Genomic DNA, 24,132 nt, shown 5'->3' with positions numbered 1-24,132 from the left:
GGAATGGGCCAAAATACCAGCAACAGTGTGTGAAAACCTTGTGAAGACTTACAGAAAACGTTTGACCTGTATCATTGCCAACAAATGGTATATAACAAAGTATTGAGAAACTTTTGTTATTGACCAAATACTTATTTTCCACCATAATTTGCAAATAAATTCATAAAAAATCCTGAAAATTACAGGCCTCTCTCATCTTTTTAAGTGGGAGAACTTGCACAATTGGTGGCTGACTAAATACTTTTTTCCCCACTGTAGTAGTTTAATGTTGGTGGGGCATATTACTCATTTTTTATGTTTCTCCTTAATCGCTATGATAAATAAAATATTTTTACTTGAGTGTACTTTTAACAGAGCTGAGATTTACTTTGAAGTGCAAAGTGTAGCAATACAGATTAAATCAGTCGTTGACATAGACACGGTGGCATAGCAGGAAGATTTGTGTGCTGTGAACTAAGAGATTGTGAGTTCAAATCCAAGGTGAGGACATGTTGAATAATAATTACTGTGTATATGAACATGCACAATGTAATCGTGTGTCAAATATGTAAGTTGAAAACATTGTATGTCAAAAGCATTGTTTGTGTGTGTGTAACTAGTTTCACAGCCTTTTTTAGTTAAGATGTCAAATAATAATTTCTAGTTGAATAAACATATGAGGTAAGTTGAGCAAACACATAACTTTAAATTGATAACATTTTGGTGTACATTTTCTGAAGTTGGAGCTATGTTTTAAACCAACTAAAAATGTTAAGTTCAGGTAACACCTTGATCGAGAAGTTGAGTAAACTTCAAAAGGCTGTGGAACCAGTTACTTAAAGATGACTATGCAGAAATCGCTCTGCCATTTACTGGTTGCTAAAATTCTAATAGTTTGCCAATTTTCAGTTTATGTGACAAAACAAGCAAGTATAGCGTAGAAAATCATTCTACCATCCATAACCAAAAATATTGTATTTTCAGCTGTTTGAAGCTGGTGTACAAAGCCGAAAGTAAAAGATGCAAAAACGAAACTTAAGAATGGGAAGCATAGAAATAGCGCACATAGAACAGATCTACCGCTTTTTAGACTTGCTTTCAATGAGAATGACAGATCTATAACTCATATTTCTATGTGAATTTGGTCAGGTCTCACAACAAGTAAAATATTGCAGCTATAATCATTTTTTACAGTGTGTTGGTTAGGCCTGTATGTACACTATGTTTGTGGTTCTAGCATGGGTTAGGTCCTGTATGTACACTCTGTTTGGGGTTCTAGCCTGGGTAACCGTTAGGCCTGTATCTTCATTGCATTTATATGCATTACAGTTGGGGGTGCTTGCTAAAGTGTACTGGTGTCTGTGAGTCTATTTTAGTGTGAAGGCACTCCACAGGTCTCCTCTCTTTAAATTAAATCATCATAAAGAGTGTAGTGTGGCTTTTATTTTGACAGTTGGCCTGTGTGTTTCCATGTCTGTTTTCTCAGTCACACCCCACCCCTGGGCGAGTCAATGAACTATCCTTCTTCTTCCATTCCTTTGCTTGCTCCGTCGCTCTACCTCTTTCTCTCGTTCTTCTGTACCTCTCTTGCTTTCCCTCTACCCTCTCTTTCTCTCTCCTTCTCCGCTCTCTCTCTCTCTGTCTGTATAAAGGGCAGGTTTGTACGGTATAACAGGGAGCTACTATACTACATCATTTTTATAACCCACAACCTCCCCCCTCTCTCCCTCCCTCCCTCTTTCCCCGTCTCTCCCGCTCCTTTTCCCCTAGACTGAACTCTCTCTCTCTCAATTCAATTCAATTCAATTTAAGGGCTTTATTGGCATGGGAAACATATGTTTACATTGCCAAAGCAATGTAAACTCTCTCTCTCGCTCTCTCTCTCTCTCTCTCTCGCTCCCTCTCTCTTTCTCTCTTTCACTCTCTCCATTTCCCTCACCTCCAACCCCCTCTCTCTAACCACAGCCCTTTTCTCCCTACAACCCCAGCCCCTCTCTCCCCACAACCCCAGCCCTTCGCTCCCCACAACCCCAGCCCTTCGCTCCCCACAACCCCAGCCCCTCTCTCCCCACAACCCCAGCCCCTCTCTCCCAACAACCGCAGCCCCTCTCTCCCCACAACCCCAGCCCCTCTCTCCCCACAACCCCAGCCCCTCTCTCCCAACAACCCCAGCCCTTCGCTCCCCACAACCCCCTCGATCCCCACAACCCCAGCCCCTCTCTCTAACCACAGCCCTTTTCTCCCTACAACCCCAGCCCTTCTCTCCCCACAATCCCAGCCCCTCTCTCCCCCACAACCCCAGCCCTTCTCTCACCACAACCCCAGCCCTTCTCTCCCCACAACCCCAGCCCTTCTCTCACCACAACCCCAGCCCTTCTCTCCCCACAACCCCAGCCCTTCTCTCCCCACAACCCCAGCCCTTCTCTCACTACAACCCCAGCCCCTCTCTCCCCACAACCCCAGGCCTTTCTCTAACCTTCTGTCTGTTGTTATGTTCCCTCAGGTTTGTGTGAGTGTTTCAACATCGATGTTAAGCGGCCTCGTATCTACACTGGTCCAGAGGAGGCCCTGTTTGGTTTCTCTGTGCTACAGCATGACAATGAGGGGGAGAAATCGTGAGTACCAAAGTCTGTATGTGTGTGTGTTTGTCAAAGGTCAAAAAGGGGGTGCTTATATTTGTCCTGTTTCACTGCATGTACAAGTGGGTAACCTGTACGAGTGTGTGGTGTGAAATGTAAATGTGATTTTTGCATATCCCAACTCCCCCTGAGACACCCTCGAAGAGGTCACGGCCAGGGATCAGCCATTATTGATGGCGACCCTGGAGAGATTAGGGTGAAGTGCCTTGCTCAAGGGCAGGCTATCTGCTGCCCTCCATACTATCTGCTGCCCTCCAGGCTACCTGCCTCCCTCCAGGCTACCTGCCTCCCTCCAGGCTACCTGCCACCTTCCAGGCTACCTGCCTCCCTCCAGGCTACCTGCCTCCCTCCAGGCTACCTGCCTCCCTCCAGGCTACCTGCCACCCTCCAGGCTACCTGCCTCCCTCCAGGCTACCTGCCTCCCTCCAGGCTACCTGCCGCCCTCCAGGCTACCTGCCGCCCTCCAGGCTACCTGCCGCCTTCCAGGCTACCTGCCTCCCTCCAGGCTACCTGCCTCCCTCCAGGCTACCTGCCGCCTTCCAGGCTACCTGCCACCCTCCAGGCTACCTGCCGCCCTCCAGGCTACCTGCCGCCCTCTAGGCCAGGGGTTCCCAAACATTTTCACTCGGGGCCCACTTCCAGCATTGGGAACATCCCGAGCCCCCCTACCGAGGATGACTTTGTGTACGGGTGCGGTGATGATGAGGAAGGGAAGGCTTTCCTGGTGCATGGGTCCCATGGTGAGGGTGAGTGGTGCTGTGATGTGTGTAATAGTGCCGGATCCCAATGGTCGATTATCCAGGGTTTGGACCGGAAAAGGAGAGGAGAGCGGGTACGAGGTTCAGGGAGGAGGAGAGGGCCTGGTCGATTAAATTCCATGCGGCACAGGAGTCCAATAGAGCTGTAGAGACAACAGCCAGCCAGTGAAATGGAAACCAGAAAGGGTTTGGCGGAAAATGATGATGATGGAATACTTACGCCTACCCTGGGAGACAGAAGATCACGGGGCCGCCCCTCTGCCCAAGTGGACCCCGGGTTAGGACGCACCGGACACCACTAAAGCTGGTGCCCCTCCTGGCCGCAATAGGGACAGAGACCCAGTTGTCTCCGGCGATGCCTCTCTGCCGCGGAGAGGTGTGTGGACGCTACCTCCATGGGTTCAGGCTCTGCCTCAGGACAGCCAAAGAAGGAGGACGAGGAGAGAGGTAGGTGGAGGCGCTCCCGATGAAGGTTATCCAGACGGATGGCCATCGCGATGATTGCGTCCAAGGATAGGTTGTCATCCCGACACGCTAACTCCGTCTGGACCTCTTCGCGCAGTCCTCTCCGAATAGAGTGCGGAGCACCGGCTCATTCAATCCGCTGGAGGCTGCCACAGTCCGAAAGGTGAGGGCGTACTCTGCAGCGGTCTGGGCACCCTGCTGGAGTTGGGGAAGTCTATCACATCCCTCTCTGCCCTCTGGAGGATGGTCGAAGACTGCCCTGAACAGAGCCATGAACCTCTCATAGGAAACCAGCTCCTCCTCTCCTCTCTCCCAGACGGCCGTAGCCCACTCCAACGCCCGCCCGGTCAGCAGGGAAATGACCGTGGCAACCTTGGAATTCTCGGTGGTGTGGTCTCCCGTCTGATGGGCGAAATAGAGGGAGCACTGGAGCAGGAAGCCACAGCATTTTGATGGAGTACCGTCATACTTCTCCGGAAGGGACAGTCGGGCATCGCTGACCTGTTGCGGAAGGCTGGGTAGGCTGGGGGACTGGCTCACTGTGACGACCCGTGGTAGGAGGCCCTCTGATAGGGGTATGGAGAGCCTCTCTGGTGGTGTCGAGGCGATGGAGAACGCGGAGGACCTCCTCCATGGCCGTACCCAGTTGCTCCAGCTGGTCATGGTGTTGGTGGAGTAGATGACCCTGTTCGTTGACTGTCTGGAAGATGGTTTTATCCTCTGCTGCTTCCATATTGTGAGGCAGTATTCTGTTACGTATACGCCGGGAGTCAGGAAGCAAGTGCAGAAGGTGAGTTTAATAAAGATAAATGCAGATTAACAAAACAAGAGAAGCGTACAGAACATGAATCAAAAACAAACCAATACTGCCTGTCAGAGGAAGGCCCTCAAAATTGTCAAAGACTCCAGCCACCCTAGTCATAGACTGTTCTCTCTGCTACCGCACGGCAAGCGGTACCGGAGTGCCAAGTCTAGGTCCAAAAGACTTCTCAACAGCTTCTACCCCCAAGCCATAAGACTCCTGAACAGCTAATCATGGCTACCCGGACTATTTGCACTGCCCCCCCACCCCCATCCTTTTTACGCTGCTGCTACTCTGTTAAGTATTTATGCATAGTCACTTTAACTCTACCCACATGTACATATTACCTCAACTACCTCAACTAGCCGGGTGCCCCCACACATTGACTCTGCAACGGTACCCCCCTGTATATATAGCCTCCCTACTGTCACTTTATTTTACTTCTGCTCTTTTTTCTCAACACTTTTTTGTTGTTGTTTTATTCTTACTTTTTTTGTTTAAAATAAATGCACTGTTGGTTAAGGGCTGTAAGTAAGCATTTCACTGTAATGTCTGCACCTGTTGTATTCGGCGCATGTGACCAATAAAATTTGATTTGATTTGATTTGATTTGACAGTTTGGGAACCTCTGCTCTACGCTACCTGCCGTCCTCTAGGCTACCCCTGTGTGTGTGTGTGTTTCAATTAGTGTATCTGTGGTAGGATGCATTAATAAAATCCTCTTACCTGATTGGCTGTGTGTGTGTTTGTGATCCAGGATGCTGGTTGGTGCTCCTTGGGATGGCCCGTCCAATACCAGGAGAGGAGACGTGTACAAATGCATCGTGGGAGAGGAGAGGAACTCCAACTGCACCAAAACCAACCTGGGTGAGCGAGAACCACAAATCTTTGATCAGCTTACCCTTTCCTGATCCTAATCTTAACCATTATGGGGAGAAATACTAAACTGACCATAGCTCAGCATCTACACTACCGTTCAAAAGTTTGGGGTCACTTAGAAATGTCCTTGTTTTCGAAAGAAAAGTAATTTTTCTGTCCATTAAAATAACATCAAATTGATCAGAAATACAGTGTAGACATTGTTCATGTTGTAAATGGCGATTGAGCTGTAAACAGCTGATTTTTAATTGAATATCTACATAGGCGTACAGAGGCCCATTATCAGCAACCATCAGTCCTGTGTTCCAATGGCACGTTGTGTTTGCTAATCCAAGTTTATCATTTTAAAAGGCTAATTGATCATTAGAAAACCATTTTGCAATTATGTTAGCACAGCTGAAAACTGTTGTGCTGATTAAAGAAGCAATTAAACTGGCCTTCTTGAGACTAGTTGAGTATCTGGAGCATCAGCAATTGTGTGTTCGATTACAGGATCAAAATGGCCAGAAACAAATAACCTTCTTCTGAAACTCGTCAGTCTATTCTTGTTCTGAGAAATGAAGGCCATTCCATGCGAGAAATTGCCAAGAAACTGAAGATCTCGTACAACGCTGTGTACTACTCCCTTCACAGAACAGCGCAAACTGGCTCTAACCAGAATAGAAAGAGGAGTGGGAGGCCCCGGTGCACAACTGAGCAAGAGGACAAATACATTAGTGTCCAGTTTGAGAAACAGACGCCTCACAGGTCCTCAACTGGCAGCTTCATTAAATAGTACCCGCAAAACACCAGTCTCAACATCAACAGTGAAGAGGCGACTCCGGGATGATGACCTTCTAGGCAGAGTTGAAAAGAAAAAGCCTTATCTCAGACTGGCCAATAAAAATTAAAGATTAAGATGGTCAAAAGAACACAGACACTGGACAGAGGAAGATTGGAAAAAAGTGTTATGGACAGACGAATCGAAGTTTGAGGTGTTCGGATCACAAAGAAAAACATTTGTCAGACGCAGACCAAATGAAAAGATGCTGGAGGAGTGCTTGATGCCATCTGTCAAGCATGGTGGAGGCAGTGTGATGGTCTGGGGGTGCTTTGGTGGTGGTAAAGTGGTAGATTTGTACAGGGTAAAAGGGATAATAATAATATGCCACTTAGCAGATGCTTTTATCCAAAGCGACTTACAGTCATGCGTGCATACATTTTTGTGTATTGGTGGTCGAACCCACTACCCTGGCGTTACAAGCGCTGTGCTCTACCAGCTGAGCTACAGAGGAACTTGATGAAGGAAGGCTATCACTCCATTTTGCAACGCCATGCCATACCCTGTGGACGGCGTTTGATTGGAGCCAATTTCCTCCTACAACAGGACAATGACCCAAAGCACAGCTCTAAACTATGCAATAACTATTTAGGGAAGAAGCAGTCAGCTGGTATTCTGTCTATAATGGAGTGGCCAGCACAGTCACCAGATCTCAACCCTATTGAGCTGTTGTGGGAGCAGCTTGACCGTAAGAAGTGCCCATCAAATCAATCCAACTTGTGGGAGGTGCTTCAGGAAGCATGGGGTGAAATATCTTCAGATTACCTCAACAAATTGACAACTAGAATGCCAAAGGTCTGCAAGGCTGTAATTGCTGCAAATGGAGGATTCTTTGACGAAAGCAAAGTTTGAAGGACACAATTATTATTTCTATTAAAAATCATTATTTCTAACCTTGTCAATGACTACATTTCCTATGCATTTTGCTATATTTCCTATTCAAACTCATTTCATGTATGTTTTCTTGGAAAACAAGGACATTTCTAAGTGACCCCAAACTTTTGAAGGTAGTGTAGGTGATGTCATTAACCATCTCTCTCCTCCTTCTCTGTCTCAGGTGAGAGCGCGTTACAGAATGTATCTAGGAACCTGAAGAACTCTCATCTAGGAATGACCCTCAGTCCAGACTCACCTGATGGATTCCTGGTACGTTTACTGTCCCATTGGCTGACTGGTTGACTGATTGATTGATTAATTGATTGAGTCAGTGGGCTAACATGGTCTTGAGTCTTGTAGACAACATGTGTTTGATACTGGGTTGGTTACATAGCTGTAGGAACTGAGTCAGTCCTGGAGGGATGTGGTGGTGGTGAGCGGAGGAGGTGGTGTGTTTGTTTGGTATGGACTTTTCAATGAGTCAGCTGGGGGTGGCCATGTTTAGAAGGAGATAACATTAGATGTCAAGTCTGTGTGTGTTTGTGTGGTTCAGAATTCCCCTGCTTTATAGGGCAACTTTTCTTACTGTACATTCAAGCACACACACAGACGCACCACACACACACACACACACACACACACACACACACACTCTGGTCCACGTTGTCCTAGCAGACTCTTCTGATCCAGATCTCTCCAGTTCTCTATGGTTACAGCGGAATTACTGGGTGGCTGTGCCAGCAAGCAGCCCCTCCTGTGTGTGTGTGTGTGTGTGTGTATGTGTGTCTGCCAGCAGTTTGCTGCTACTCCAGATGCAGAATCAAACACAGTTCACTAACGCGGGGCCAGCGCACCCTGTTTTTCCGCATGTGTGTGTGATCATTTGTGTGTGTGTTTTAACCCCTGTGGTAGGGTCTAAAACAGGATCGGAATGCGTCTCCAGCCCTTTGTAATGACAGGCCTACCAAAAGCCATAGCACCTCTCGCCCTCCTCTCCCTCTTTCCTTTCTCTCATCCCTCTCTCTCTCTCCATCCATCCCTCTGTCTCTCTCTCTCCCTCTCCATCCATCCCTCTGTCTCTCTCTCTCTCTCCATCCATCCATCCCTCTCTCTCTCTCTCCATCCATCCCTCTGTCTCTCTCTCTCCATCCATCCCTCTGTCTCTCTCTCTCCATCCATCCATCTGTCTCTCTCTGTCTCTGTGTCTCTAGCTGTGCTGGGGCCTTTGATAATGACAGGGTCATGTTTTCTCTTTCTTCCCTCCCTCCTTCACTCTTTTAATTGTTTTATTTTGTCTCCTAGTGTGTATGAATGTTCTTCCTTTTATCCTAGCTCTCCTCTCTCCCCACACTCCCCCTTTCCCTTTCAATCTCTTTAGTTTTAAAGCCAAATAAATAGTATGCTTTGAAGACATAAATATTTTGATGTGACTGTTCTGCCTCACCCCATTCACTACAATAGTGATTACATGGCTTTATTGGTCTGCTGCATTCCAGCTCTGCTAAAATACTAATGAAAACTGCCAACATGTCAACAACTTTTTCACCCCATCCCTCGCTCTCTCTCTCTTCTGCCTCTCTTTCATTTTATCTGTTCTCAAACCACAATTACATGCTTTTCCATGACCTATTCTCCCCCCCCCCATTATCCACAATTCTTCTCCTCCTCATCTCCCTTTCTCTCTTTCACTCTCTCTCCCTCTCTCCACATCTCTCTCTCTCTCTCTCTCTCTCTCTCTCTCTCTCTCCAATCTCTCCCCTTCTCTTTCCCTCTTTCCTCCTCCCTCTCTCTCTTTCTCTCTCTCACTCTCTCAGTCCCCCGGTCTCTCTCTCTCTGTCTCCCCCTCTCTCTGTCTCTCTGTCTCACCCCTCTTTCTCTCAATCTCTCTCTTAGTTCCCCCTCTTTCTCTTTCTTTCTTTCTTTCTTTCTTTCTTTCTTTCTTTCTTTCTTTCTTTCTTTCTTTCTTTCTTTCTCTCTCTCTCTCTCTCTCTCTCTCTCTCTCTCTCTCTCTCTCTCTCTCTCTCTCTCTCTCTCTCTCTCTCTCTCTCTCTCTCTCTCTCTCTCTCTCTCTCTCTCTCTCCCTCTCTCTCTCTATGTCTCCTCTCTCTCCCCCCTCTCTCTCTCACTTTCTCTCTCTCTCCCTCTCCTCCCCCTCTCTCTCTGTCTCAGTCCCCCCTCTCTCTCTCTGTCTCAGCCCCCCCCACCTCCTCTCTCTCAATTGAATTTCAATTCAAAGGGCTTTATTAGCATGGAAAACACATTTTACATTGCCAAAGCAAGTGAAATATATAATAAACTAAAGTGAAATAAACAATAAAAAAACTAACAGTAAACATTACACTCATAAAAGTTCCAAAGGAATAGAGACATTTCAAATGTCATATTATGGCTAAGTGTTGTAACGATGTGCAAATAGGTAAAGTACAAAAGAGGGAAAAAATCAACATAAATATGGGTTGTATTTACAATGGTGTTTGTTCTTCACTGGTTGCCCTTTTCTTGTGGCAACAGGTAACAAATCTTGCTGCTGTGATGGCACACTGTGGTATTTCACCCAATAGATTTGGAAGTTTATCAAAATTGGATTTGTTTTCAAATTCTGTGTGGGTCTGTGTAATCTGAGGGAAATATGTGTCTCTAATATGGTCATACATTTGGCAGGAGGTTAGGAAGTGTAGCTCAGTTTCCACCTCATTTTGTGGGCAGTGTGCACATAGCCCGTCTTCTCTTGAGAGCCAGGTCTGCCTACGACGGCCTCTCTCAATAGCAAAGCTATGCTCACTGAGTCTGTACATAGTCAAAGCTTTCCTTAATTTTTGGTCAGTCACATTGGTCAGGTATTCTGCCAATGTGTACTCTCTGTTTAGGGCCAAATAGCATTCTAGTTTGCTCAGTTTTTTTGTTAATTCTTTCCAATTTGTCAAGTAATGATCTTTTTGTTTTCTGATGATTTGGTTGGGTCTAATTGTGTTGCTGTCCTGGGGCTCTGTGAGGTCTGTTTGTGTTTGTGAACAGAGCCCCAGCACCAGCTTGCTTAAGGGACTCTTCTCCAGGTACATCTCTCTGTAGGTGATGGCTTTTGTTATGGATTTTGATAATTAGCGGGTATCGGCCTAATTCTGCTCTGCATTCATTATTTTGTGTTTTACAATGTACACAGAGGATATTTTTTTGCAGAATTCTGCATGCAGAGTCTCAATTTGGTGTTTGTCCCATTTTGTGAATTCTTGGTTGGTGAGCGGACCCTGACCTCAGAACCATAAAGTGCGATGGGTTCTATAACTGATTCAAGTATTTTTTGCCAGATCCTAATTGGTATGTTGAATTTTATGTTCCTTTTGATGGCGTAGAAGGCGCTTCTTGCCTTGTCTCTCAGATGGTTCACAGTTTTGTGGAAGTTACCTGTGGCGCTGATGTTTAGGGCGAGGTATAGTTTTATGTGTGCTCTAGGGCAACAGTGTCAAGAGGGCATTTGTATTTGTGGTCCTGGCAACTGGACCTTTTTTGGAACACCATTATTTTTGTCTTACTTAGATTTACTGTCAGGGCCCAGGTCTGATAGAATCTGTGCAGAAGATCTAGGTGCTGCTGTAGGCCCTCCTTGGTTGGGGACAGAAGCACCAGATCATCAGCAAACAGTAGACATTTTACTTCAGATTCTAGTAGGGTGAGGCCGGGTGCTGCAGACTGTTCTAGTGCCCTCGCCAAATCATTTATATATATGTTGAAGAGGGTGGGGCTCAAGCTGCATTCCTGTCTCATCCCACGGCCCTGTGGAAAGAAATGTGTGTTTTTTGCCAATTTTAACCGCACACTTGTTGTTTGTGTACATGGATTTTATAATGTCGTATGTTTTTCACCCAACACCACTTTCCATCAATTTGTATAGCAGACCCTCATGCCAAATTGAATCAAAAGCTTTTTAAAATCAACAAAGCATGTGAAGACTTTACCTTTGTTTTGTTTTGTTTGTCAGTTAGGGTGTGCAGGGTGAATACGTGGTCTGTCCCCCACCCTCTTTCGCTATCTGGGTCTGATTCTCCTACAGTCAGTCTGCTGGTGTTTATTGTACATTTAAACTCTGTTTTTCACAATTCTTGACATTTAATCCTAGTAAAGATTCCCTGTCTTAGGTCAGTTAGGATCACCACTTTATTTTAAGAATGTGAAATGTCAGAATAATAGTAGAGAGAATTATTTATTTCAGATTTAATTTATTTCATCACATTCCCAGTGGGTCAGAAGTTTACATACACTCAATTAGTATTTGGTAGCATTGCCTTTCAATTGTTTAACTTGGGTCAAACGTTTCGGGTAGCCTTCCACAAGCTTTCCACAATAAGTTGGGTGAATTTTGGCCCATTCCTCCTGACAGAGCTGGTGTAACTGAGTCAGGTTTGTAGGCCTCCTTGTTCGCACACGCTTTTTCAGTTCTGCCCACAAATGTTCTATAGGATTGAGGTCAGGGCTTTGTGATGGCCACTCCAATACCTTGACTTTGTTGTCCTTAAGCCATTTTGCCACAACTTTGGAAGTATGCTTGGGGTCATTGTCCATTTGGAAGACCCATTTGCGACCAAGCTTTAACTTCCTGACTGATGTCTTGAGATGTTGCTTCAATATATCCACATAATTTTCCTTCCTCATGATGCCATCTATTTTGTGAAGTGCACCAGACCCTCCTGCAGCAAAGCACCCCCACAGCATGATGCTGCCACCCTCATGCTTCAAGGTTGGGATGGTGTTCTTCGGCTTGCAAGCGCCCCCCTTTTTCCTCCAAACATAACGATGGTCATTATGGCCAAACAGTTCTATTTTTGTTTCATCAGACCAGAGCACATTTCTCCAAAAAGTACGATCTTTGTCCCCATGTGTTTTAAACCATAGTCTGGCTTTTTTTATGGCTGTTTTTGAGCAGTGGCTTCTTCCTTGCTGAGCGACCTTTCAGGTTATGTCGATATAGGACTCGTTTTACTGTGGATATAGATACTTTTGTACCTGTTTCCTCCAGCATCTTCACAAGGTCCTTTGCTGTTGTTCTGGGATTGATTTGCACTTTTCGCACCAAAGTACATTCATCTCTAGGAGACAGAACGCGTTTCCTTCCTGAGCGGTATGACGGATGCGTGGTCCCATGGTGTTTATACTTGCGTACTATTGTTTGTACAGATGAACGTGGTACCTTCAGGCGTTTGGAAATTGCTCCCAAGGATGAACCAGACTTGTGGAGGTCTACATTTTTTTTTCTGAGGTCTTGGCTGATTTCTTTAGATTTTCCCATGATGTCAAGCAAAGAGGCACTGAGTTTGAAGGTAGGCCTTGAAATACATCCACAGGTACACCTCCAATTGACTCAAATGATGTCAATTAGTCTATCAGAAGCTTCTAAAGCCATGACATCATTTTCTGGAATTTTCCAAGCTGTTTAAAGGCACAGTCAACTTAGTGTATGTTAACTTCTGACCCACTGGAATTGTGATACAGTGAATTATAAGTGAAATAATCTGTCTGTAAACAATTGTTGGAAAAATTACTTGGGTCATGCACAAAGTAAATGTCCTATCCGACTTGCCAAAACTATAGTTTGTTAACAAGAAATGTGTGGAGTGGTTGAAAAAACGAGTTTTAATGACTCCAACCTAACTGTATGTAAACTTCCGATTTCAACTGTATGTATGTTATGTTACCTTTACAGTTTCAGTTAAAGGAGTGACAATAACCACATCTGTGTGTGTGTGTGTGTGTGTGTGTGTGTGTGTGTGTGTGTGTGTGTGTGTGTGTGTGTGTGTGTGTGTGTGTGTGTGTGTGTGTGTGTGTGTGTGTGTGTGTGTTCCAGGCGTGTGCGCCCCTGTGGTCTCAGGAGTGTGGTACGTCAGTCTTCAGTACGGGGATCTGTGCTTCTGTCAGTGATGACCTGGAACCCAGAGAGACCATCGCCCCTACAGCACAGAGTAACTACACACACACGTGCACGCACGCACTCAGACACACACACACACAAGTACATGCATGCACACACGCACACGCATACACACACACACACACACACAGGCAGACACAAAGAGTGGGTTGCATTTATATACTCGAGCACACACACACATCACAGCTAAATGGTAATGACTCTGTTACAGTAGAGTTCATTTTATGGGGTTTTGGGAGTTATGTGGGTCCTTAGTATTCAATGTTCCATTATGGATCCAGTAAGGTGTTTGTTCTGTTCCTTAGTACTCAGTGTTCCATTATGGATCCTGTAAGGTGTGTGTTCTGTAGTACTCAGTGTTCCATTATGGATCCAGTAAGGTGTGTGTTCTGTAGTACTCAGTGTTCCATTATGGATCCAGTAAGGTGTGTGTTCTGTAGTACTCAGTGTTCCATTATGGATCCAGTAAGGTGTGTGTTCTGTAGTACTCAGTGTTCCATTATGGATCCAGTAAGGTGTGTGTTCTGTAGTACTCAGTGTTCCATTATGGATCCAGTAAGGTGTGTGTTCTGTAGTACTCAGTGTTCCATTATGGATCCAGTAAGGTGTGTGTTCTGTTCCAGGATGTACTACATACATGGACATAGTGATGGTTCTGGATGGCTCCAACAGTATCTATCCCTGGTATGAAGTCCAGAACTTCCTCAGTAACATCCTCAGCAAGTTCCATATCAGCCCAGAACAAATGCAGGTAAGGGTGTTTGTGTTTGTGTGAACATGCGTGCGTGTGAGTGTGCGTGCCGGTATGTTTGTGTGTGCTTTCGTCTGTACATTTCTGTGATCAAATCCTCTCTTGTAGTTTGTTTGTGTTTTCTTGCTAAGTCCCCAAACCCCTCCAGCTGAGGCCCAGAATAGGGATTCTGTTGGTTGAGTCTCAGTCAACTACACAAGCCAGTCCTTTACACTGAAACACAACATAGTGTGGTAATCTGATGACAATGAATGGATGGACTAATGCAATGGGACAAGAGCTGGCCTTGAGGTTTGGGAGAGGGGAGAGGGGAGAGGAAGTAACAGAGGGGTAGAGGTTTGGGGAGGACAGGAGATGAGGAAGGAGAGGGGGAGAGGGGGAAAATTAGAGGAGAGGGGGAATAAGTGGTTTGGAGGGGGTCGGTAGCAGAGGGGTAGAGGTTTGGGTTGAGGAGGGGAGAGGGAGATGGGGAAGGGTAGAGGAGAGGGTAACATGGGGTTTAGAGGGGGGTCAGTAGCACTGTAGCAAAGGGACAGCAGTAGCAGGCGAGGTGAGGTGAAGAGAGAATTCCTCTGGTTCCTGGATGGATTCTCAAATTCCCCAAATCCTCTGTTCTCAGAGGGCACAGGGTTAGTAGTTAAAAGGACAGCTCACCCCAAACACCAACTGTCAGACATAGACACAGATAAACTGTCAAAAATTTAAGCTGAGGTCATGTTCTATCTGTGGATATCCCACTGTATGCTTAACTACATTGGAAAGACAGGCAGGCACGATTGTGTGTGTGTGTGGTTTTGTTTCTAACATGACCGTGTATGGTTGTGTTCAGGTGGGGGTGTTGCAGTACGGTGAGGTTGCGGTCCATGAGTGGTCACTGAGAGACTACCAGACAACACAGGAGGTGGTTGAAGCAGCTAAGAACATCAGCCGACAGGAGGGGCGGGAGACACGCACAGCATACGCCATCCACATGGGCTGGTATGTCTGTCAATCATTCATACACCATTCTCATTGGCTGGTCAATGTGTCAATCATAACTTACTCTGCCCTTTAACATTGTCAAATATTTCCTTATTCTATTCTTCGCTGTGAAACATGGAATCCAGCTGAGGCTGACGGGTATAGAGGGGTCAGAGGTCAAAACTTAACAAACAGCTGTCTAGTATGGACACCTGATATCTCACACCATTCCTCCTTTATTAAACTCATACACATATAGTGTACCACAGCTTTCATTCTCTCACACACAAACACACACACACACACACACACACAAAGTGTTGTTTAACCAACCTTGTGGGGGGACACAATTGATTTCCATTCAAAATCCTATTTTCCCTAACAATTGGTCCCCACAATTGTAATTAAACACACACACACACACACACACACACACACACAAGCAAGGCAGGTAATTGGAGAGTTCCTGTTTTCCAGTATATTTAAAGGTAAATGGTCAGGATGTGAGAAGGGCAGTTTAAAGAGAAGTCAGTGGAAAGGCTGCAGTTTAAAGGCAGTGACTGGAAATACAGGCACCACTCCTGTAGACTGTCATTACCTTTCATCCACATCACCACTACTGAAAACAGACAGCCTTTTTTTACTAATGCTATTAACCAATGTTCCTTCTCATTTTTTTCATCACTGAGCAAATTTCAGGTCTGCTGAGCGCAAACTTGAACGTAGTGAAAACTCTGTGCAACTTCCGGTGTGCGTTTACTGTGAACACTGAGGCTGTACACACTTTAAGTTCATTTTAACAGTGGTCAAGTAGGCTACTGTGGCTATTTGATCATAATGTAGGCCTACCAGAGTGGCCTACCATAAAAAACAATGGAGACAATGCATCCCATAACATTTTAACATGGAAATAGCTGTTCTATCATTCAGCCTACAGTAGCAGCCAATGTGTGGTGTTCAATGTAGACCTACATTCCATGAGACCTTTGGGGAAAAAACATGCAGGGCTTGACATTAACCTGTTTATCCACTTGTCCTTCAGACAAGGAGGTGACTGAAAATGTTGTTGTGTTGTTTGATGCAAGAAACCACTTTACAAAATAAAATGCATTATTATTCCCATACCATAATTACAGAGAATCAGACAAATTATGCTACCCTCTGCCTATTGGCTACTTAGCTTACTCAAGCCTGTCTCAAAATACAACACTGCCCCTTTAAGACAAAAAAAGGTATTTAACTGACTGCTTTTCAAAGATGTCTAGAATTGTACATGTTTTGTGCTCTTGTAGGAAGCAATCACTCCCCTATTGCTAACTACAAATGTTCTATAACTGGGCTAATAACTCACTAACTAGCAAAGGATATGAACAAATGTACAAATGTGCACACATCGCTTTCGCTTTGATCTCAAAACAAGCGCATCTACTCACGACCGCTGATGCTGTCCAATTCAAAGTGAATGGCACAGATCCATATATGGCAATGGTCTATTTGCATATAGGCCTACTGCAGATCTGATTGGTTATGGCGCACCGGTCTATGTAGAGTACTGCCTGAGTCGTGCCTGTCAATGCCACAGTAAAGGGAAACATTTATAGTGTTAACTAACAGGGAAAACTCTAGAAAGTTGAGTGAAGTTCAATCTCGTGCTTCACTGCGTGCGCATATATTTCTCTTGCACGGCAGTCCAGGGGCGCACGCACGCAGCTTAGAGGGAACATTGGTATTAACCCCTGGCCATAAGTGCTGGATCAAACGGTCATAAAACATGTCAGACGGTCTCTCTGTCTGTCTCTCTGTCTGTCTCTCTGTCTGTCTCTCTGTCTGTCTCTCTGTCTGTCTGTCTGCCTGTCTACCTGTCTGTCTGCCTGTCTCAGTCTCTGTCTGTCTGCCAGACTGTCTGCCTGTCTCTGTCTGTCTCTCTGTCTGTCTGCCAGACTGTCTGCCTGTCTCTGTCTGTCTCTCTGTCTGTCTGCCAGACTGTCTGCCTGTCTGTCTACCTGTCTGTCTGTCTGTCTGTCTGTCTGTCTGTCTGTCTGTCTGCCAGACTGTCTGCCTATCTCTGTCTGTCTGCCTGTCTGTGCTGTTTTGTTTCTTGGACTTCTAGTACGAATCAAACACACACAGATGAAAAGACACCAGAGCTGGCACGGGGAGTAAGACTGACGGGGTTGGAAGTTTTAACAACATGGCTGTTAGCTGGGTCAGCAGAGCTGCAGGTGTGGCCACTGTAGTACAGTCTGGTCAGCTCCTACAGCCACTGCAGCTGTACAAACACACACACACACACACACAGTCACACACACACACACACACACACTGGGAGCAGTATAAGACACATACAGGCTAAATGAGTGATATAGGAGAGTAAAGCAGTCTATTAAAAGGGTATCAGCTACTGCCTCTCACTGTGCCGTACACATTTTACCCTGTGACACACACACACACACACACACGCACACACACACATGCTGTGTCATGACCACACACACGTTGTGTCATGACCACACACTCACACACGTTGTGTCATGACCACACTACTGACTATAAAAGTGTGTCTAATTACAACGAGACCTCCCAATTAGCACAACTCTCTCATCTAGCTCCTCCCCCTCCTTTCTCTTCTCTTCATCTCTTTCTCTCTTCTCCCCTTCCACATTCTGGTCTTCTCATATGTCCCTCTCTTTCTCTCTTTTCCCCTTCCACATTCTGTTCTTCTCATATGTCCCTCTCTTTCTCGAATTTCTACCCCTCCTTCATTTTCTCTTTCACCCAGTTTTATCCCTCTGTATTTTCACACGTTCTCTCAACCACATCAGAGCTGGGCTCTTACCCTCCTCTTTTTACTAGTGGATTTCACACTATTCTTTTATTGATTGCTTTCTCTGTGTCTCTTTCTCGCTGTATGTTCCATAGGCCCTGGTCTCCCTGCTCTCCTTAATTGGTCATGTGACTCTGCAGTGCAGTGATTGCTGGTTTATTCCTGCTTTATGCGTGTTTGTAATAAATCGTTTTTAAAAGTGTTTTTCTCTCTTGCTCCACTAGTGTTCTAGAATGTTTTTCTTCAGTCATCTCTCCTCTTCACAACCTCTCCTTGTGTTACTTTTTCTTCCCTCTCTTTTTCCTTTCTTCTACTACATCCTCCTTTCCTCCATCTCTCCTCTTGTGCTGTCTCTTCTCCTCCCTCTCTACTCCTCACCCCCTCTCTTCTCCTCCCTCTCTACTCCTCCCTCTCTCCCCTCTCTCCCCTCTCCTCGCTATCTTCTCCCTCTCTACTCCTCACCCCCTCTCTTCTCCTCCCTCTCTCCCCTCTCTCCCCTCTCCTCGCTATCTCCTCCCTCTCTACTCCTCACCCCCTCTCTTCTCCTCCCTCTCTCCCCTCTCTCCCCTCTCCTCGCTATCTCATCCCTCTCTACTCCTCACCCCTCTTCTCCTCCCTCTCTCCCCTCTCTCCCCTCTCCTCGCTATCTCCTCCCTCTCTACTCCTCACCCCCTCTCTTCTCCTCCCTCTCTCCCCTCTCATCTCCACCCTTTCTCTCTCTCTCCCTCTCTCTCCTCCCTCTCTACTCCTCAGCCCCCCTCTTCTCTTCTCCTCCCTCTCTCCTCTCGTCTCTCAGGCTGGCTGGATAATTAGCAGGCTGTGCAGGGGAAACGGTTGTTTTTAACCAGACTGTTTCTTGCGGTTCACCACATACTTTATATTTAGCTTGGGCCAGAGTTACGCCTGAAAATGACTGAGTTCACTAACACTGGCTGCACTAGGCATCGTGTGTGTGTGTGTGTGTGTGTGTGTGTGTGTGTGTGTGTGTGTGTGTGTGTGTGTGTGTGTGTGTGTGTGTGTGTGTGTGTGTGTGTGTCAAGTGCTAGCAGACACTACCCAAAGCGTCCAGTGGTCAAAACAGGTCACCATCAGATAAACAGGGTGCGGCTATATGTTTGTGTGTGTACATGTGTATGTGTGTACTTGCATGTGTACTAGCATGTGTGTGTGTGTGTGTGTGTGTGTGTGTGTGTGTTGTCGCTGCACATATTTTGTGTTTAGGTTAGATTGTGTGTCATGGTAACACCAGTGATGTGGTAGTGGTGTACTGTAAAAGGGAATGAGCAACTGAATTTAATGACTAGTCTGACTGGTCTGACTAGTCTGACTGTCTGACTGACTGTCTGACTGTCTGTCTGTCTGACTGACTATCTCACTGACTGACTGTCTGACTAGTCTGACTGACTGACTATCTCACTCACTGACTGACTGTCTGACTGACCGTCTATCTGACTGACTGTCTATCTGTCTGTCTGACTGTCTGACTGTTTGACTGACTGTCTGACTGACTGTCTCACTGTTTGACTGTCTGACTGTTTGACTGACTGTCTGACTAGTCTGTCTGACTGTCTGACTGTCTGACTAGTCTGTCTGTCGGACTAGTCTGTCTGACTAGTCTGTCTGTCTGACTGTCTGACTGTCTGACTAGTCTGCCTGACTGTCTGACTGTCTGACTAGTCTGTCTGTCTGACTGTCTGACTGTCTGACTAGTCTGCCTGACTGTCTGACTGTCTGCCTAGTCTGTCTGACTGACTAGTCTGTGACCCAAATTAACTACCTTCCAGTGCATGCATTATAACACTGGCTGAAATAGTACTCACACACAACTACTTCATGTTTCTAAATGATTTCTTTATTCAGACGAAGGGTACTGCTATGGGATCCCCTATGGCTCCTAACTATGCTAATTTGTATGTGGGTTACATTGAGAAACAGTCAATTTTCAATCCTCTCAAAAATGGTTTCTTGCCAAACATTATTATTTGGAAACGGTACATTGATGATATTTTTGTTCTATGGAGAGGTGACTTAAAACAGCTCCAGGCATTATATGCTTTTCTTAACTCTTGTTCTGAGCACCTGAGATTTACTATGCAATCTGACACACGTCAAATCAGTTTCCTTGATCTTCTGATTTTGTGTGAGGATAATGTTCTATACACTGATCTTTACAGGAAACCTACTGATCGTAACAGTTTGTTGAGGGCTGATAGTTGTCACCCGCTTCCCTTGAAAAACAGTTTGCCCTACAGCCAATTCTGTCGAATCAAAATAATTTGTAAAAAATGATCAGATTTCAACCGAAATATGGCTGAGACGCAAAGAAAATTCAAGGAGAGGGGGTACAAAAATGGTCAGATTTATACTGCCATTGAGAAAATTCAAAACAAATCGAGACTTGACCTCTTTCAGGGACAGTCTCGCAAAAAGAAGCATTCTTGCGTTCTAATGACACGCTATTCAAAGTGCTCTGAACAAATTAAGGGAATCGTTCACAAACATTGGCACATTCTAAGATCCGATGACAGTATTCGTAATGTGCTTTTGGACCCTCACTTGGTTGTATTCTCGCGGGGCAGAAACCTCAGAGATCAATTGGTAAACTCGGATTTACCACCCCTAAATATCCCTGCACAACGTCTATTTGCGCCTCTATCGGATGGATACTACAAGTGTAATGGCTGCGGTCAATGCAATGGCACTTACAAATGTAGATCCTTTAGCACTTACAAATGTAGATCCTTTAAACACCCCCAAACAGGGAAACAGATCCCAATCAAAGGTGTTATTACGTGCTCCACTAAGGCAGTTATTTATCTTATAACTTGTCCTTGTGGTAAACATTATGTGGGTAAAACAAAGCGCAAATTAAAAGTACGAATCTCGGAACATCGTAGCACCATTAGGTGCAAAAACTCTACATACCCAGTTGCTGCCCACTTTTTGGAAGCGAACCACTCGATTTCGTCCCTACCTTATATCGGCATCGAACATGTCACCCTCCCTAGGAGAGGGGGTGACCTCGACAACTTATTGTTAAAACGAGAGGCTGCCTGGATCTTTAATTTAAAGACCCTTGCTCCCTTCGGTCTCAACTTAGACTTTGATTTGAAGACATTCTTGTGATTATTGTGATTTTGCTATTCATTGTAAATGTTTGTGGGCCTATGTAGCCAAGTTGTATTACATTTACATTTTTTTACATTTACGTCATTTAGCAGATGTTCTTATCCAGAGTGACATACAAATTGGTGCATTCACCTTATAGCCAGTGGGATAACCACTTTACAAAATGTAATTTTTTTAAATAATTTTTTTTTTTTTGGGGTGGGGTAAGGGGGGGAAGAAGGATTACTTTATCCTATCCCAGGTATTCCTTAAAGAGGTGGGGTTTCAAGTGTCTCTGGAAGGTGGTGAGTGACTCCGCTGTCCTAGCGTCGTGAGGGAGCATGTTCCACCATTGGGGTGCCAGAGCAGCGAACAGTTTTGACTGGGCTGAGCGGGAACTGTGCTTCTGCAGAGGTAGGGGGGCCAGCAGGCCAGATGTGGATGAACGCAATGCCCTCGTTTGGGTGTAGGGACTGATCAGAGCCTGAAGGTACGGAGGTGCCGTTCCCCTCACAGCTCCGTAGGCAAGCACCATGGTCTTGTAGCAGATGAGAGCTTCAACTGGAAGCCAGTGGAGTGTGCGGAGGAGCGGGGTGACGTGAGAGAACTTGGGAAGGTTGAACACCAGATGGGCTGCGGCATTCTGGATGAGATGTAGGGGTTTAATGGCACAGGCAGGGAGCCCAGCCAACAGCGAGTTGCAGTAATCCAGACGGGAGATGACAAGTGCCTGGATTAGGACCTGTGCCGCTTCCTGTGTAAGGCAGGGTCGTACTCTCCGAATGTTGTAGAGCATGAACCTACAGGATCGGGTCACCGCCTTGATGTTAGCGGAGAATGACAGGGTGTTGTCCAGGGTCACGCCAAGGCTCTTCGCACTTTGGGAGGAGGACACAACGGAGTTGTCAACCGTGATGGCGAGATCATGGAACGGGCAGTCCTTCCCCGGGAGGAAGAGCAGCTCCGTCTTGCTGAGGTTCAGCTTGAGGTGGTGATCCGTCATCCACACTGATATGTCTGCCAGACATGCAGAGATGCGATTCGCCACCTGGTTATCAGAAGGTGGAAAGGAGAAGATTAGTTGTGTGTCATCTGCGTAGCAATGATAGGAGAGGCCATGTGAGGATATGACAGAGCCAAGTGACTTGGTGTATAGCGAGAATAGGAGAGGGCCTAGAACTGAGCCCTGGGGGACACCAGTGGTGAGAGCACGTGGTGCGGAGACAGATTCTCGCCACGCCACTTAGTAGGAGCGACCGGTCAGGTAGGACGCAATCCAAGAGTGAGCCGCGCCGGAGATGCCCAACTCGGAGAGGGTGGAGAGGAGGATCTGATGGTTCACAGTATCAAAGGCAGCAGACAGGTCTAGAAGGACAATAGCAGAGGAGAGAGAGTTAGCTTTAGCAGTGCGGAGAGCCTCCGTGACACAGAGAAGAGCAGTCTCAGTTGAATGACGAGTCTTGAAACCTGACTGGTTTGGATCAAGAAGGTCATTCTGAGAGATATAGCAAGAGAGTTGGCTAGAGACGGCACGCTCAAGAGTTTTGGAGAGAAAAGAAAGAAGGGATACTGGTCTGTAGTTGTTGACATCAGAGGGATGGAGTGTTGGTTTTTTGAGAAGGGGTGCAACTCTCGCTCTCTTGAAGACGGAAGGGACATAGCCAGAGGTCAAGGATGAGTTGATGAGCGAGGTGAGGTAAGGGAGAAGGTCACCGGAGATGGTCTGGAGAAGAGAGAAGGGGATAGGGTCAAGCGGGCAGGTTGTTGGGCGGCCGGCCGTCACAAGTTGCAAGATTTCATCTGGAGAGAGAGGGGAGAAAGAAGTCAAAGCATAGGGTAGGGCAGTGTGAGCAGGACCAGCAGTGTCATTTGACTTAACAAACGAGGATCGGATGTCGTCAACCTTCTTTTCAAAATGGTTGACGAAGTCATCCACAGAGAGGGGGGGGGGGGATTCAGCAGGGAGGAGAAGGTGGCAAAGAGCTTCCTAGGGTTAGAGGCAGATGCTTGGAATTGGGGAGGACGATCTATGATCGTATGCTATCCATGTTTTTTGTATGTTCTGTTTATCTGTGAATTAACCAATGCTATTAGGCCACACCCGGCCATGATTACAGACACCTGCGTGTGTCCTTTGACACTATATAAACTAGTGACCCTTAGTGTTTGTCATTATACCCTGATGAAGACAGCTTGTCTGTCGAAACGTTGGTTATTAGGTTATTAAATTATTGCATCTGAGCTACTAGAGTGTGCAGCTTTCCTTTTCTTTTTCTAGTCTGACTGTCTGTCTGACTGACTGTCTGACTAGTCTGACTGACTGACTATCTCACTCACTGACTGTCTGACTAGTCTGACTGACTGACTGTCTCACTGTTTGACTGACTGACTGTCTGACTGACTGTCTGACTAGTCTGTCTGACTGACTAGTCTGTCTGACTGTCTGACTAGTCTGTCTGTCTGACTAGTCTGTCTGACTGTCTGACTGTCTGACTAGTCTGTCTGTCTGACTAGTCTGTCTGACTGTCTGACTGACTAGCCTGTCTGACTGTCTGTCTGACTGACTGACTGTCTGACTAGTCTGTCTGTCTGTCTGACTAGTTTGTCTGTCTGTTTGTCTGACTAGTCTGTCTGACTGTCTGTCTGTCTGGCTCATATATCGTCAAGTCTGGCCTGATTACACCTATGGTTTATTAGTCATTTTAGGGGGTTTTCAGGTTCTGTGTCACTATCCGTATCGTACCCAATCTCCCAGTTTTTCACAAACAGTTCTTGGAAGCGCTCACACACACACACACACACACACACACACACACACACTCACACTCACACTCACACACAGTCTTTGTCACTCTCCCTCTCACACCCAATTTCTGTTTTTCCCAACTGTGTTATTTAACTCTGAGGCGCACTCTAAATTATCTATTATCTTCTTCTAGCGGCTGTTTATTTTAGATGTAGGGAAACTCTGTGTATACTATCTCCGCCAGTGGAGGCTGCTGAGGGGAGGACAGCTCATAATAATGGCTGTAACAGAGTAAATGGAATGGCATTAAACACATGGATGTATTTGATACCATTCCACTGATTACTACGAGCCGGTCCAGCCATTACCACAGCTCGTCCTCCCCAATTAAATTGAGACCAACCTCCTGTGAACTCCAGCCACCCTAATCTTCCCCCTCTCTCTTTCTCTCTTCTAGCCTCACTCGCCCTCCTCTCTTTCTCTCCTCTATCCTCCATCTCCCTCTCTCTGTTTCTCTCCTCTACCTTTCTGTCTTCCTTTTGCACCCACATTCCTTTGTTCCTCTCTTTCTCTGTTCTGTCTTTCCTGCTCACTCACTTGTTCTC

General features: G+C 46.0%; 1 protein-coding gene across 1 annotated transcript in view; it reads left to right on the top strand.

The window, feature by feature from the left end:
- LOC123484508 (integrin alpha-10-like) overlaps positions 1-24,132 on the top strand; it is a 55,731-nt gene that overhangs the window by 8,284 nt on the left and 23,315 nt on the right. The window contains exons 2-7 of the mRNA XM_045214937.1: positions 2,483-2,594; positions 5,401-5,510; positions 7,400-7,488; positions 13,055-13,169; positions 13,762-13,889; positions 14,719-14,867. Of these exons, the coding sequence (XP_045070872.1) occupies positions 2,483-2,594; positions 5,401-5,510; positions 7,400-7,488; positions 13,055-13,169; positions 13,762-13,889; positions 14,719-14,867 (703 nt within the window). The remainder of the gene's footprint in view (positions 1-2,482; positions 2,595-5,400; positions 5,511-7,399; positions 7,489-13,054; positions 13,170-13,761; positions 13,890-14,718; positions 14,868-24,132) is intronic.

This window comes from Coregonus clupeaformis, unplaced genomic scaffold, assembly GCF_020615455.1.
Source record: "Coregonus clupeaformis isolate EN_2021a unplaced genomic scaffold, ASM2061545v1 scaf0341, whole genome shotgun sequence".
NCBI lineage: Eukaryota > Metazoa > Chordata > Actinopteri > Salmoniformes > Salmonidae > Coregonus > Coregonus clupeaformis.
This window is presented reverse-complemented; position numbering and strand designations above follow the sequence as displayed.